This window comes from Rutidosis leptorrhynchoides, chromosome 4 (genome assembly GCF_046630445.1).
Source record: "Rutidosis leptorrhynchoides isolate AG116_Rl617_1_P2 chromosome 4, CSIRO_AGI_Rlap_v1, whole genome shotgun sequence".
NCBI lineage: Eukaryota > Viridiplantae > Streptophyta > Magnoliopsida > Asterales > Asteraceae > Rutidosis > Rutidosis leptorrhynchoides.
The window spans coordinates 463175304-463186816 of NC_092336.1; the positions used below are offsets into that span (position 1 = coordinate 463175304).

At 33.6% G+C, this 11513-nt stretch overlaps 1 protein-coding gene across 4 annotated transcripts; it reads right to left on the reverse strand.

The window, feature by feature from the left end:
* Nucleotides 1–6686: 6686 nt before the first annotated feature.
* LOC139844460 (phospholipase D alpha 1-like) lies at nt 6687–11226 on the reverse strand. 4 transcript variants are annotated; one of them, XM_071834689.1, is made up of 5 exons: nt 11131–11223; nt 10678–10688; nt 9149–9209; nt 7201–9064; nt 6687–7120 (listed from the first exon to the last, which is right to left on the reverse strand). In XM_071834689.1, the coding sequence occupies exons 1-5, from the start codon at nt 11221–11223 to the stop codon at nt 6687–6689; spliced, it is 2463 nt and encodes an 820-aa protein (XP_071690790.1). The 4 variants fall into 4 exon arrangements, with proteins under 4 accessions (XP_071690790.1, XP_071690793.1, XP_071690791.1 ...); XM_071834692.1 differs by lacking the exon at nt 10678–10688 and having other exon boundaries at nt 9149–9217; nt 11131–11226; XM_071834690.1 differs by lacking the exons at nt 9149–9209; nt 10678–10688 and adding an exon at nt 10599–10639 and having other exon boundaries at nt 11139–11223.
* Nucleotides 11227–11513: the final 287 nt, after the last annotated feature.

Below are 11513 nucleotides of genomic sequence, written 5' to 3' on the forward strand. Positions count from 1 at the left end.
CTTGCTACTAACTCAAAATCCGTTACGAACAAATCTTCTTCATCATTCTTCGATATTAGAAATTCTAAGATATCATCGTATCTTTTATTATAAATATCCTCGATATTTCTGAAGATATTTTCATAAGCATTCTTATCTGAAATCATTCATCTCTTCGCGCTATCTGTATTACATCATAAAAGAAACTATTTTAGTTTCTAAATTCTGAAACCTTTGAGTTTAAAATATGAATATTTTTGAAGCGGTGTTGGGAACTGAAGCATGAGTTAGTATAATATAATGACACTTGATCAACGTGATTATATTACAGTAAGTCATGCTGAGTTTCTAATGGAACGTGATAAAGGTTCACAGATCATATCCTCATTATAAACCATATTACATAACTCTTTCGTTCTATTTAACCTCTAAACTATCAAGAAAATATTTTCTTAATGATTCGGTCTTTTTCGAGGTATTCTGGTAATTTGACAAGTCAGATTGTGCTATTACCGTTTTTTTTAAAACATTAATTATATTCATTCCGAAATTCATACCTACGAATTCTGGACCATTATTCGCTTGATTTAAAGTCGGGAAGATAAAACAAAAGCATGAAGCTTCAAAATATCAATGAGAGTATATATAAGTAAATTGGAGAGAGTATTAACTGTGGATGTCAATAATTATGGAAAGACAGAAGCAGAGACATCGAAATATAAGGGAAGATATAAAACCCAACAACTACCCAGAAATTACAAACCGTGTATATCAATGCGTATAGCAATATAAAGACACGGGAGAATGAAAAATACTATAACCCCAAGGTAATGGTAGAAGAAAATAACTTCCTCCGGTGGTAGATGAAAAAGAAGAATGACAGATATGAAAGTTAGGAGTATATCAAGAATCAGAACTGGATGAAGCATTTTTTTTTTTACAATCTTTTGAAAATAGGAAATGAGGAAGAAGATGTAAGAGTGATGAAAAAAAATGAAACGGAAGAGGTCAATTTATAGCGAAATATCAGACATAGCAATCGAAGCAAATTACGCATTTAATCAAAAGAAATCTTAATTTCCTTAAATTCCGAAGAATCAAATCTTATTTAGATAATGAAGATTTTCTATTCCTTAAATTCCGGAAATCAATCGTTACTACATCAAGAGATAAGACGCATCTCTATTCTCCATTTCACTCTATTACGATAACTTCTCTTATAAGCTCTGAGTAATTGGATTGTTTTATCCATATTACTCAACGGTAATAAAATTCTATTTATCAACTCATATTCGTCATGAAAACATTTTTATTGTTAGCCATAACGACCTCACTCAAATTTCGGGACGAAATTTCTTTAACGGGTAGGTACTGTGATGACCCAGAAATTTCGACTAAATTTAAACTTAATCTTTGTATGATTAACATTTCCGACACGATAAGCAAAGTCTGTAAAACTGAATCTCAAAATTTTTGAATTACTTTTATATATTTAAATACCCTTCTGTTGTTTTCGACGATTCGCGAACAATTATATGTAAATAGATACATATATACTATAACTTGAAAAGGTAACAATGTATTAATTATTTGATACCGTACATTAAACTTATTGGTTTAAATATCTATTTGAATATATATGATAAGTTGAAATATTTATTATTAAAATTTATTTATAAATAACTTCCAATGTGTATTTAAAAACTGATTTATGTATATTAAAAAAAGATATATACATATATATAATTTCAAGTTATTTAGTAAACGATAGTAACATTTTCAAATTGCTACAGTACTCAAAATGCTACAGTGTTTTCGAAAATCACTATTTGCTACAGTGAAATTGACTTTGCTACAGTGAATTGCTACAGTAAAATTTGACTTTGCTACAGTAACTTTGCTACAGTAAAACACTATTATAAAAATGTGTTTTAACAAATAGCGAGACGATGATTTATAGAAGTAAATGACCAAAACACTCGAAAGTTTAAGATACACTTTGAGTGATATAATTAAGGGATAATTTAAGGCTATATTTTGACAAAGGTACGTGTCACGAAATGTAAAATGCAAGTTTTCTAAGCGTACGAAAATGCGTTCGAGAAACCGGAACCGGGACATAAGTCGAGTGATGACGTACGACTTATCAGAACAAAAATTACAAGTCTACTATGCACAAGAATAAAATATAATATATAAATAATTATATTAATTATTTATATATTTATATTTATTTTATATTATGTCGACAAGCTAGGAGCCAAAACAATGTGAGCTGTCCCTGGTCCTCATGCGAGTCGCATGGCCAGAAGGCCATTTCCATGCGAGTCGCATGACTCCAGATTTCAGGCCAGGTTCTATAAATTGCAACATTTTCTGCCGAGTAAAGAAAGAAAAAAAAAACACACATACACAAATATATATTACTCCGTATAATATTTATTATTATTATTATTATTATTATTATTATTATTATTATTATTATTATTAAGATTATTATTAATCTTATTAATCTTATTATTAGTATTATTATTTTTGCGATACAAAAATAATAATGTACATAAAATATTACGACGGAGTACTGTCCAAGTAATTTTCAAAACGAGTTTCCGAGCGAGCTAGAGCTAAGAAAAATATGGGTTATTGCCAAGGAGGTTATGGGTAATGTTCGGGGATATTTTTGTGAATCAAACCTCGTGTTTATTATCTCCGATGCGTCTACATGCTTTCCTACAATATTGTATATCAATATTAAACAGTGAGTTTCATAAGATCCCTTTTACTCTCTACATTTTTGGGCTGAGAATACATGCAAATGTTTTATTAACCGATATACAATATTTATATGTGTGAGTTTCATATGCTTCCTTTTTAATTGCTTTTGCAATCTATATTTTTGGGCTGAGAATACATGCAATTTACTTTAAATGCAATGGACACAAGTACATACTAAATTCTACACCGAGTTTGAACCGAAAATCCCTTAGCTTTGGTAACTAGTAACTGCCGGTTATAAGAACTGGTGGGCGCGAGTAGTAGTATATGGATCCATAGGGCTTGATATCCCCGTCCGAGCTAGAGCACTAGCCTTTTAACGGACGTATGCTATTTGAGAAGCGTACACGTTGGTTTGCGTGTATTATTAAGATGATTATACAAAGGGTACAAATTATATATACGTTAAAGTTTAGTTACCAGGGTGCTCAACTTTGTAGAACCGATTGATAAACGTTTCGGATGAAACAACTGAAATCTTGTGGTCCACCTTTTATTTAAAACATAATGATAAACATTTTGAATGAAACAACTGAACTTTTGTAATCCACATTGATATACGGATTATGTGTAATATTAAAACTATGAACTCACCAACCTTTGTGTTGACACTTGAAGCATGTTTATTCTCAGGTTTCTAGAAGTCTTCCGCTGTTTGCTCATACGTGATACAAGTTATGTGCTTGGAGTCATACATGCTATATACAAGAAACTTGCATTCACCAAACCATTACCATGTATCTTATTTTGACTGTATTGTCAACAGATGTATTATTGTAAACCATTTAAATGGTGATTGTCTATACCTAGAAATCATCAGATGTTAAAAACCTGGAATTTATATATTCATTTATGAAATACCTTTTCAAACGAATGCAATGTTACAAAACGTATCACATAGAGGTCAAATACCTCGCAATGAAATCAATGAATGACGTGTTCGTCCATATGGATTTGGAGCGATCGTCACACATAAGCTGCTATTTGCATTGCTTCTGGCCAAAAACGACCATGTACACTTTTTGAGTGCATCATACTTTGACATATCTCTGCTAGATGCCTATTCTTACGTTCCGAAACACTATTTTGTTGAGGAGTATTCGAGCATGTGAATTGATGGCGTATCTTGCTTGCTTGAAGAAAAATTGTGAAAGAACTTGCCACATACTCTCCTCCATTATCTGATCGAAGACAAGCAATCTTTTCCCCCCAACATCAGCTTCACATTCATTCTTAAACGTTTTAAACTTTTCTAACGTTTCAGATTTATTTTAGATAGAGTAAACCCAAACATATCTTGAAAAATCAATAATAAATGTAACCATATACCTCATACCACTTACTGAAGCCTGCTTTACTGGACCAAACAAATCTAAGTGGATCAATTCCAGAGCTCGTTTAGATTTGAAGTTGGAATTTTCATAAGGTAGTTGGTGTGCTTTCACAAATTGACAGTGCACACACTGTTTCCTTTCCAACTTCAAGCTCAGACATCCCTCTTATCAATGATTTCTTCATCATAATTTCCAGTTTCATAGCCAAAATGACCCAAATGTAAGTGCCAAAGATCCACTATCTCATTTTTCCTTGTTTTGTCTACGAACGTTGTCCCCGCAAACATCACATAAACCGAATCCTTTCTTTTTCCCATCAATATTGGTTCACCAGTCACCTGAACTTTCTTGTACACTTTGACATCATCTGGACCAAATAGCATAAATTGGCCAGTTTCTGTTACTTGAGGTACTAAAAACAGATTGGTTTTTACTCCTAGAACATGATAGACATCTTGTAGTGGTACCTTTGGTTAACCATATGGAGATGATAAAGTGGTACTACCAATATGGGAAATTAGTAATTTTGAGTTGTTTGCAGTCACCATCATTTTCCTACCACTATATTTTACCATGTCTTGTGGCTTGTCCTTATCACCATTCATGTGATATGAACATCCAGAGTCTACATCCAGTGACGTTGATGATCAATTTGCTTAGACTTTGAAGCTGTAAGTGATAGCTCTTCCTCTTTGGTCACCATCAATGCTTCAACATCCCATTCTTCATCATCCTTTGCCCATGCTATATTAACCATGTCGGTCTTCTTGTCACGAGAAATCCTTCCAAGTGCCCTTTTTTTGACAATTATAGTATCTTGGTGCATACTGTTTGCCTTTTAGATAATTGCTAGAACCCAAATCTGAATGTATACCTTTACTACCATCTTTTACTTTGTTGTCATTCTTCTTACCTCCACTTCCATGTTTGTACTTTCCATTCCACTTACTTTTATTGTCATAGAGTGCCTCCTCTTCATTCTTTACAAAGACTTCTCTTATTTGTTTTGTCAATGAATCTTGTCCAACAAGTAGATTCTCAAACTCTACAAGTGATGGTTGTGTTTGCCATCCTTGTATTGCTGCTACAAATTTATGGAAATCAGGCTTCAAACCATAAATGATTATCCTCTTCATTCTGGCTTCACCGATCCTCTCTTCTGGATCTAATTCAAATATTTCTCGACACAAAGACTTGACTTTGTAAAAGTACTGTGATATTTTCATATCATGGTTGTGTTTGCCATCCTTGTATTGCTGCTACAAATTTATGGAAATCAGGCTTCAAACCATAAATGATTATCCTCTTCATTCTGGCTTCACCGATCCTCTCTTCTGGATCTAATTTAAATATTTCTCGACACAAAGACTTGACTTTGTAAAAGCACTTCACTTTCTAGCAACTGAAGCTTGGTATCATTCTTTTTGGAGAATAATTTTTCTAGCGTATCTCATGCTTCCTTTGGAGTTACAGTATCTCATATGTGCTCCAACACCTCTTCTTCAAATGTAGTTTTCAGCACGAACATAGCTTTGCCTGCTTTCACCTTCCACTTTCGTTGAACCTTATTGTTGTCTTCTTCACCAGGTTGTTGAACGTCATGACTATTCACAACCTCCCACAGATATTGAACTTGCATATATGACATGATGCAAGTAGACCATGAATTGTAATTTCGGTTGTTCAACTTCTCAATGCCACCAACAACTTGTAGATCACACATGTTGTTTGTAACCTAGCTCTTGATACCAAATGTATAATCAAAGTTGAACACGCACAACAATACACTGAATTTGGTAAAAACAAAAGTAAAGAACACGCAGTGATTTTGACTCAAAGATGTGCTTTTTCTATATTAAAAACTCTAATAAACAATGCCTTATATAGGCCTACAATAAAGTAGTAAATAACTGAATGAAAAACAGAAAATCGCTAAACTATTCCACTACCTACACAACTGCTCAATGACTCAATCTTCTAAATAAATCGAAACAAACTGGCAGACTTATTCAAAACAAAAACGCGATAAATAAAGGATAAACTTAACTAAGTAATATTGGTTTAGTCAGGTGTTGCACATGTACTTCAATATATGGTTGTGACATTATTTTTTTAATAACTTCATAGTTTTAATGATGTTAATAAATATTTGACCCCATCGAAAATTTTTTATGGATATGCCACTGATTAACACGCATACAACGTTGGCTCTGCTTCCAGGGCGGTCTGGATGACAGGTCGACAGTCCGAAATATCAAGGGGAATCGAATAAAAAGGGTCTTTTGTGTACGTTTTTTCTGTATAAAATGGCAAAAATGGAGGTCATGGAGTTTTGAAGGAAGAAATTACGAAGACGATAAATGTTACCTAACTAATAGTCTCTTTAATATCTACCCCTTTGCAATTAAATTCACATTATTTCTAGCTCTACTTTTAATCTTTGTGATATTATATTATATACTAACACAATATATTTTACAAACTAACCAGAAGAATACCTTGCATAAAAACATGTCTCTTAGAGCACTCTTATACGAGTTATTATAATTGATACATTTCGACTATTTAAATCTAAAGTGATTAGGTATGTAAGTTACATCAAGTGGTAAGAATAGGAGGAAGATGCACAGATCTAGTCCCTAAAACACGGGCTTTAGTGTCTGGAAAGAACTCAAAGTCCGGCAAAGCCGTAACATCTCCAACATCGGAGATTGCTACCGGATACCGAAGCAAATGGCCCGGAAGATCTTGAACGAATGTTGGACTCGAATACAATTTCCAATTTTCGTCCGCAATAGCATTTACTTTACGAATACACTCTAAGCTTTCTGGATGCCGAAATGAGTCATCTATGTAAAAAAGATGCTCTAGCCACAACGCTATTCGAAACCCAAATACTGCACCCCTAGAGGGCCATTGAGTCGCTATGTACTTTGGTTGGTAGGCGCCAATTGCAATCTCAGTGTCTCGAGCCCCATCCATAGATCTTTGGTTCACGTTAGCTGAACCAACGATTATGTATTCGTCATCAACTGCAAGTAATTTATTGGAAACGGTGGTTAAAACAAGGAAATATCATATGGGTAAAAAAGTTATGTAGCATACTACTTACCAATCATCATTTTAGCATGAACGTAAACCATGAAGCGTCGTGATTGTTGCGCTCTGCTGTAATTGGACTCTGGTTCAGGTTTCTCAGGTGGGTCATATTCGCCCGATTTTTCGACTTCGCGATTCCCGAGGCAAAAGAATGTCAAGTAGTCTCTAGGATCCGCCTCGACCCCCTTGGCACGAACCTCGGAAGCAATGTCGTTATACATCATTTCCATTGTTCTTTTCTGCCAGTCTAATATGGCCTGAACAGATCCGCTTTCAGGGATCCCTTCAGGCCACATCGGAATCACTATGTATACAGCAAATCTCTCATTTGCTTTAATTTTACACACGATTTTAAGTGCGAGTTCTTTTGGTATGAGATTTAAAGCCCCGATATCCTCAATTTTGAACTCGGTACTTGTTTTCCAACCATATGAGCTCCCTATAAAATACTGATTTTCTATGTAAATAAAATTTTTTGCGCGACGTATGGCGTTAATATATGCATCTTGAATACTACGATCAATTACGTTATCCTTTCCTGTAACTAGCCCACACATGGACGCTTCCTCAGGCTTTTCTGGGAATCCTGATACAGCACCACCGTCAATCGACCGAAACAACTGGACGTTCCAGGTATTATTGTCTTCAGACGATCCAACCATAGTAGGGTGGGTTATGAAATCATCAAGCTCCGACAACGTGAACAAATATCGACCTCCAACTTGTTTTGTCCACCTTTGTTCGAAATTATACAACACGTCCCACGCAATCGGGCCTTCGAGCTTGCAATGTATGTCATGCCACGGCTCTCTCGGCCCACCTTTTGTGATTGTGGCACCGGGAAAATTAGGTTGGTGAAAATCTCCGTGATGCACATCATTAAGTGTCCGAAACAAAGAATGTTCACGATAATCGTACCGACCATCGCAAAGATCAATACCACCAACAAACCCAACAATCCTCCTCAGCCCAGACGGATCTCCGGGATTATCACTATCGACCACAATCGTCTTTTGATGATGAGTAAACATCGTAGCAATTTCGATACCTTGAACATAACTATTTTTATCATCCGGCTCACGCGGACATAACACACAATGAACCTTGGTGCCACGAAAATAATCCCCCGTTTCTTGATCGTGTGTCGCCATTAACCCGTCCTTCTTCAACGCTTCGACCGAAGTTCTATCATCCCAAACAAGCATTAAAACATTCACACCTTCATCGGCTTTTCGCTTCAACAACTCACCCAATGTCATGTCCCCACCCGGTTTCGGCCTCTTATGGTCCCGAACCAACACAATCTTGGTATAAACTGACCACCCAGTTATATAAATCAAATGTTTAGCATCATTAATCGCATCAAATATATCCTCCCAACATCTTTTAGGCTCATAATACCCTTCGGAAATTAAATAATTTGTAATATTATCATCAACTATATGTGCATCAGGGTATAATGTCACTTCACAACCTTCCCTTTGTCTAAAAAAAGTATAAGGTATACCTCCAAAATTAGCAATTTTTAACCCTTGTGACCAATAACTATCTCTACCCACACTAACATATTTCAACTTCACATGAATCCTAGAACGTCCTTGTATCGCGTTATGATTTTCGTCTAATATCTCGAGCCAACGGTCCACTTCATTTTCGTTAATAACTTCCTCTACTGGAAGGTATGCTCGACCGATTAAGATAGCACCAACAGGATTGTCGTATTTAACAGTGAATATAATGTTTGAAACATTGTGTGCACAATATATGTGAAAGGACTCGAACCAACGAGGATTCGTTGGTTCGTTCTCAATGATCCTGGTTCTCGCAACTCTCGCCTTTTCTAAATCGACCGTCGCATATATTTTCGAGCCCACGACCTAATACAGTGTTTATACAAAAATTAAAAATTAATTTACGTGTGGTTTTTAATTTGAGTTTGAAGTACCCAATGATTTACGTACCTCAGGGCTACAAAGGATCATTCTTTTGATTTGAGCTAAAAACTTTTTCCCATTTCCTTGACTTGTTGGCTCCATGTAACGAAATTAAAAAGAAACATAAATAATCAATGTACAATGTTAAACGTATTAATGTATTACTAACTATATTCAAATTAATATACGTATTACAACTGTATTTAAGCTTACTATAATCAAATTAATAAACTCAGTTGAATTAATCATAAAATATAAACATTCAACTTTAATATCGATTATTCTTATTTAGACGTAATATCAATATTTATTTATGTGAGTTACAAAATTATATATTGTATGCTTAAAACGTAACTCTAATACAACTTTTAACATCCTACATAATCAGTCAATTAAGATAATTTATAAACCCTGTTTTTCACTATAGTTAATGTCTAATAATGTAAATAATATTAATAATAATGTTACTTATCAAATGTGTTTTTTTTGCTATAAGATGTAACACATAAAAAATCATATGTTAAATTTATATGAAAAGATTAAGTTTGAGGGAATATACAGTAAATAAGGTTTAGTTTTTCAAAAGGTAAATAAACTTTACGTTCTTTTAAAATAAATTTTTACCGCAATATATATTAAAAAGCCAAATCCTATTTTTTAAAGGCAGTATCAGCATCACTCGAAGGAAATTTAACTACAATCGCTATCATATGCCTCACACACACGTGTTAGGAGGAAACTCAAATCACTAGGGGTGTTCATTGGTTCGGTTTTCGATTTATTCGGTGTATTCGGTTTTGAATTTTTTTTGGGCAAAACCGAAAACCGAACCGAAAATAGAATTCAAAATGAAAACCGAACCGAAACCAAAACCGAAAACCGAATTTGAATTCGGTTCGGTTTCGGTTAAAACCGAAAATCATGAATCAATACAAACCATGGTAGTTTAATTGTGGCGTTACTGATGCCTTGATTATTTGCAACCTAAAACAATGAAGTATTATTAAATTATCAAGAATTCGATGATTTATTAATTTTTACAGCTTAATTGTGACGTTTACTGCTTCCGTTATTAAGATGATGAACATAATAATTTGAGTAACATAAATATAATGTAGGTCCTCTAATCGTCATATGAGTGAGAACGAATTTGGATGATTGAATCCCAAAATATAATGACATTAAAACATTAATATACAAAATATATATATTAAAGTTTTTGAATTCGGTTTTGAATTCGGTTTTCGGTTTAACCGAATTCTAATTTTCAAAACCGAAAATCGAATTGAAATTCGGTTTCGATTTTACTCGATCCGAAAACCGTTTGTCAAATCCGGTTTCGATTTTTTTCGGTTTGGTTCCAGTTTGATTTTCGGGTTAAACGGTTTCAAACCAAATACTGACCACCCCTACATCACAACAACCCGACAGTACGGTTGAAGGTTGCAAAACCTCCTCCGAGAAGCTAATTGTTGGCAGTACCAATTAGATCTTGACCCTTGGAGTTAAACTGGCCTACTCGTTAAAGTTAAATAGGCTGCCCATTCGTATACCACTCATGCGATGCCTATAGTAAGAAGTTAGAGGAGGCCGACAACGATTACAAATGATTCTATGACCAACACGTTATATTGAATTACAATGACGAATGTGGAAATTTTTTGTTGTGTTTATCAAAATTCTAAAAATTTCATAGTTATACATTTATTTTAACGTTGCATATGCATAACTTAAAAAAACATCTTTTTAAGTAGAAAAAATTGCCAAATGTATGCAATAGACGTTTTTATAACTTAATTACATATAATACAACATAATTTCAAAGAACGTTCAATAAAACAATAAAATGAAAAATAATGATAATTAATAATTAATAATATATATATATATATATATATATATATATATATATATATATATATATATATATATATATATATATATATATATATATATATATATATATATATATATATATATACTGAAATGATAAGCCAACAAAAATGTACCTTAAAACAGGCTTTGAAATCCCATCCACTATTTAACTTATCGACCTCAAAAATGGTTGCATGAATGGTCCCATGGAGCAAATGTGGTGCCATATGTCGCTGTAAAAAAAGTTAACCATAAATATGATGTACATTATGCTATACATGTTGTATGATGTTACAAAAAAAAGAATATTTGATATATGAAACGAACCTTGGAATATAAGTTTAAAACTGACCAAATAGACTTGTATTTAATCACAATGAGTTATTCTTTTAGGTCATTGGGAAGAAAGAGATATCTTTTTATCAAAGTGTTTCATTACTTAAAATCGTACAAACCTTCATCCATGGATGTACTTGGATGTAAGTTTTTGTCTATGCATAATATATTTTCATATATA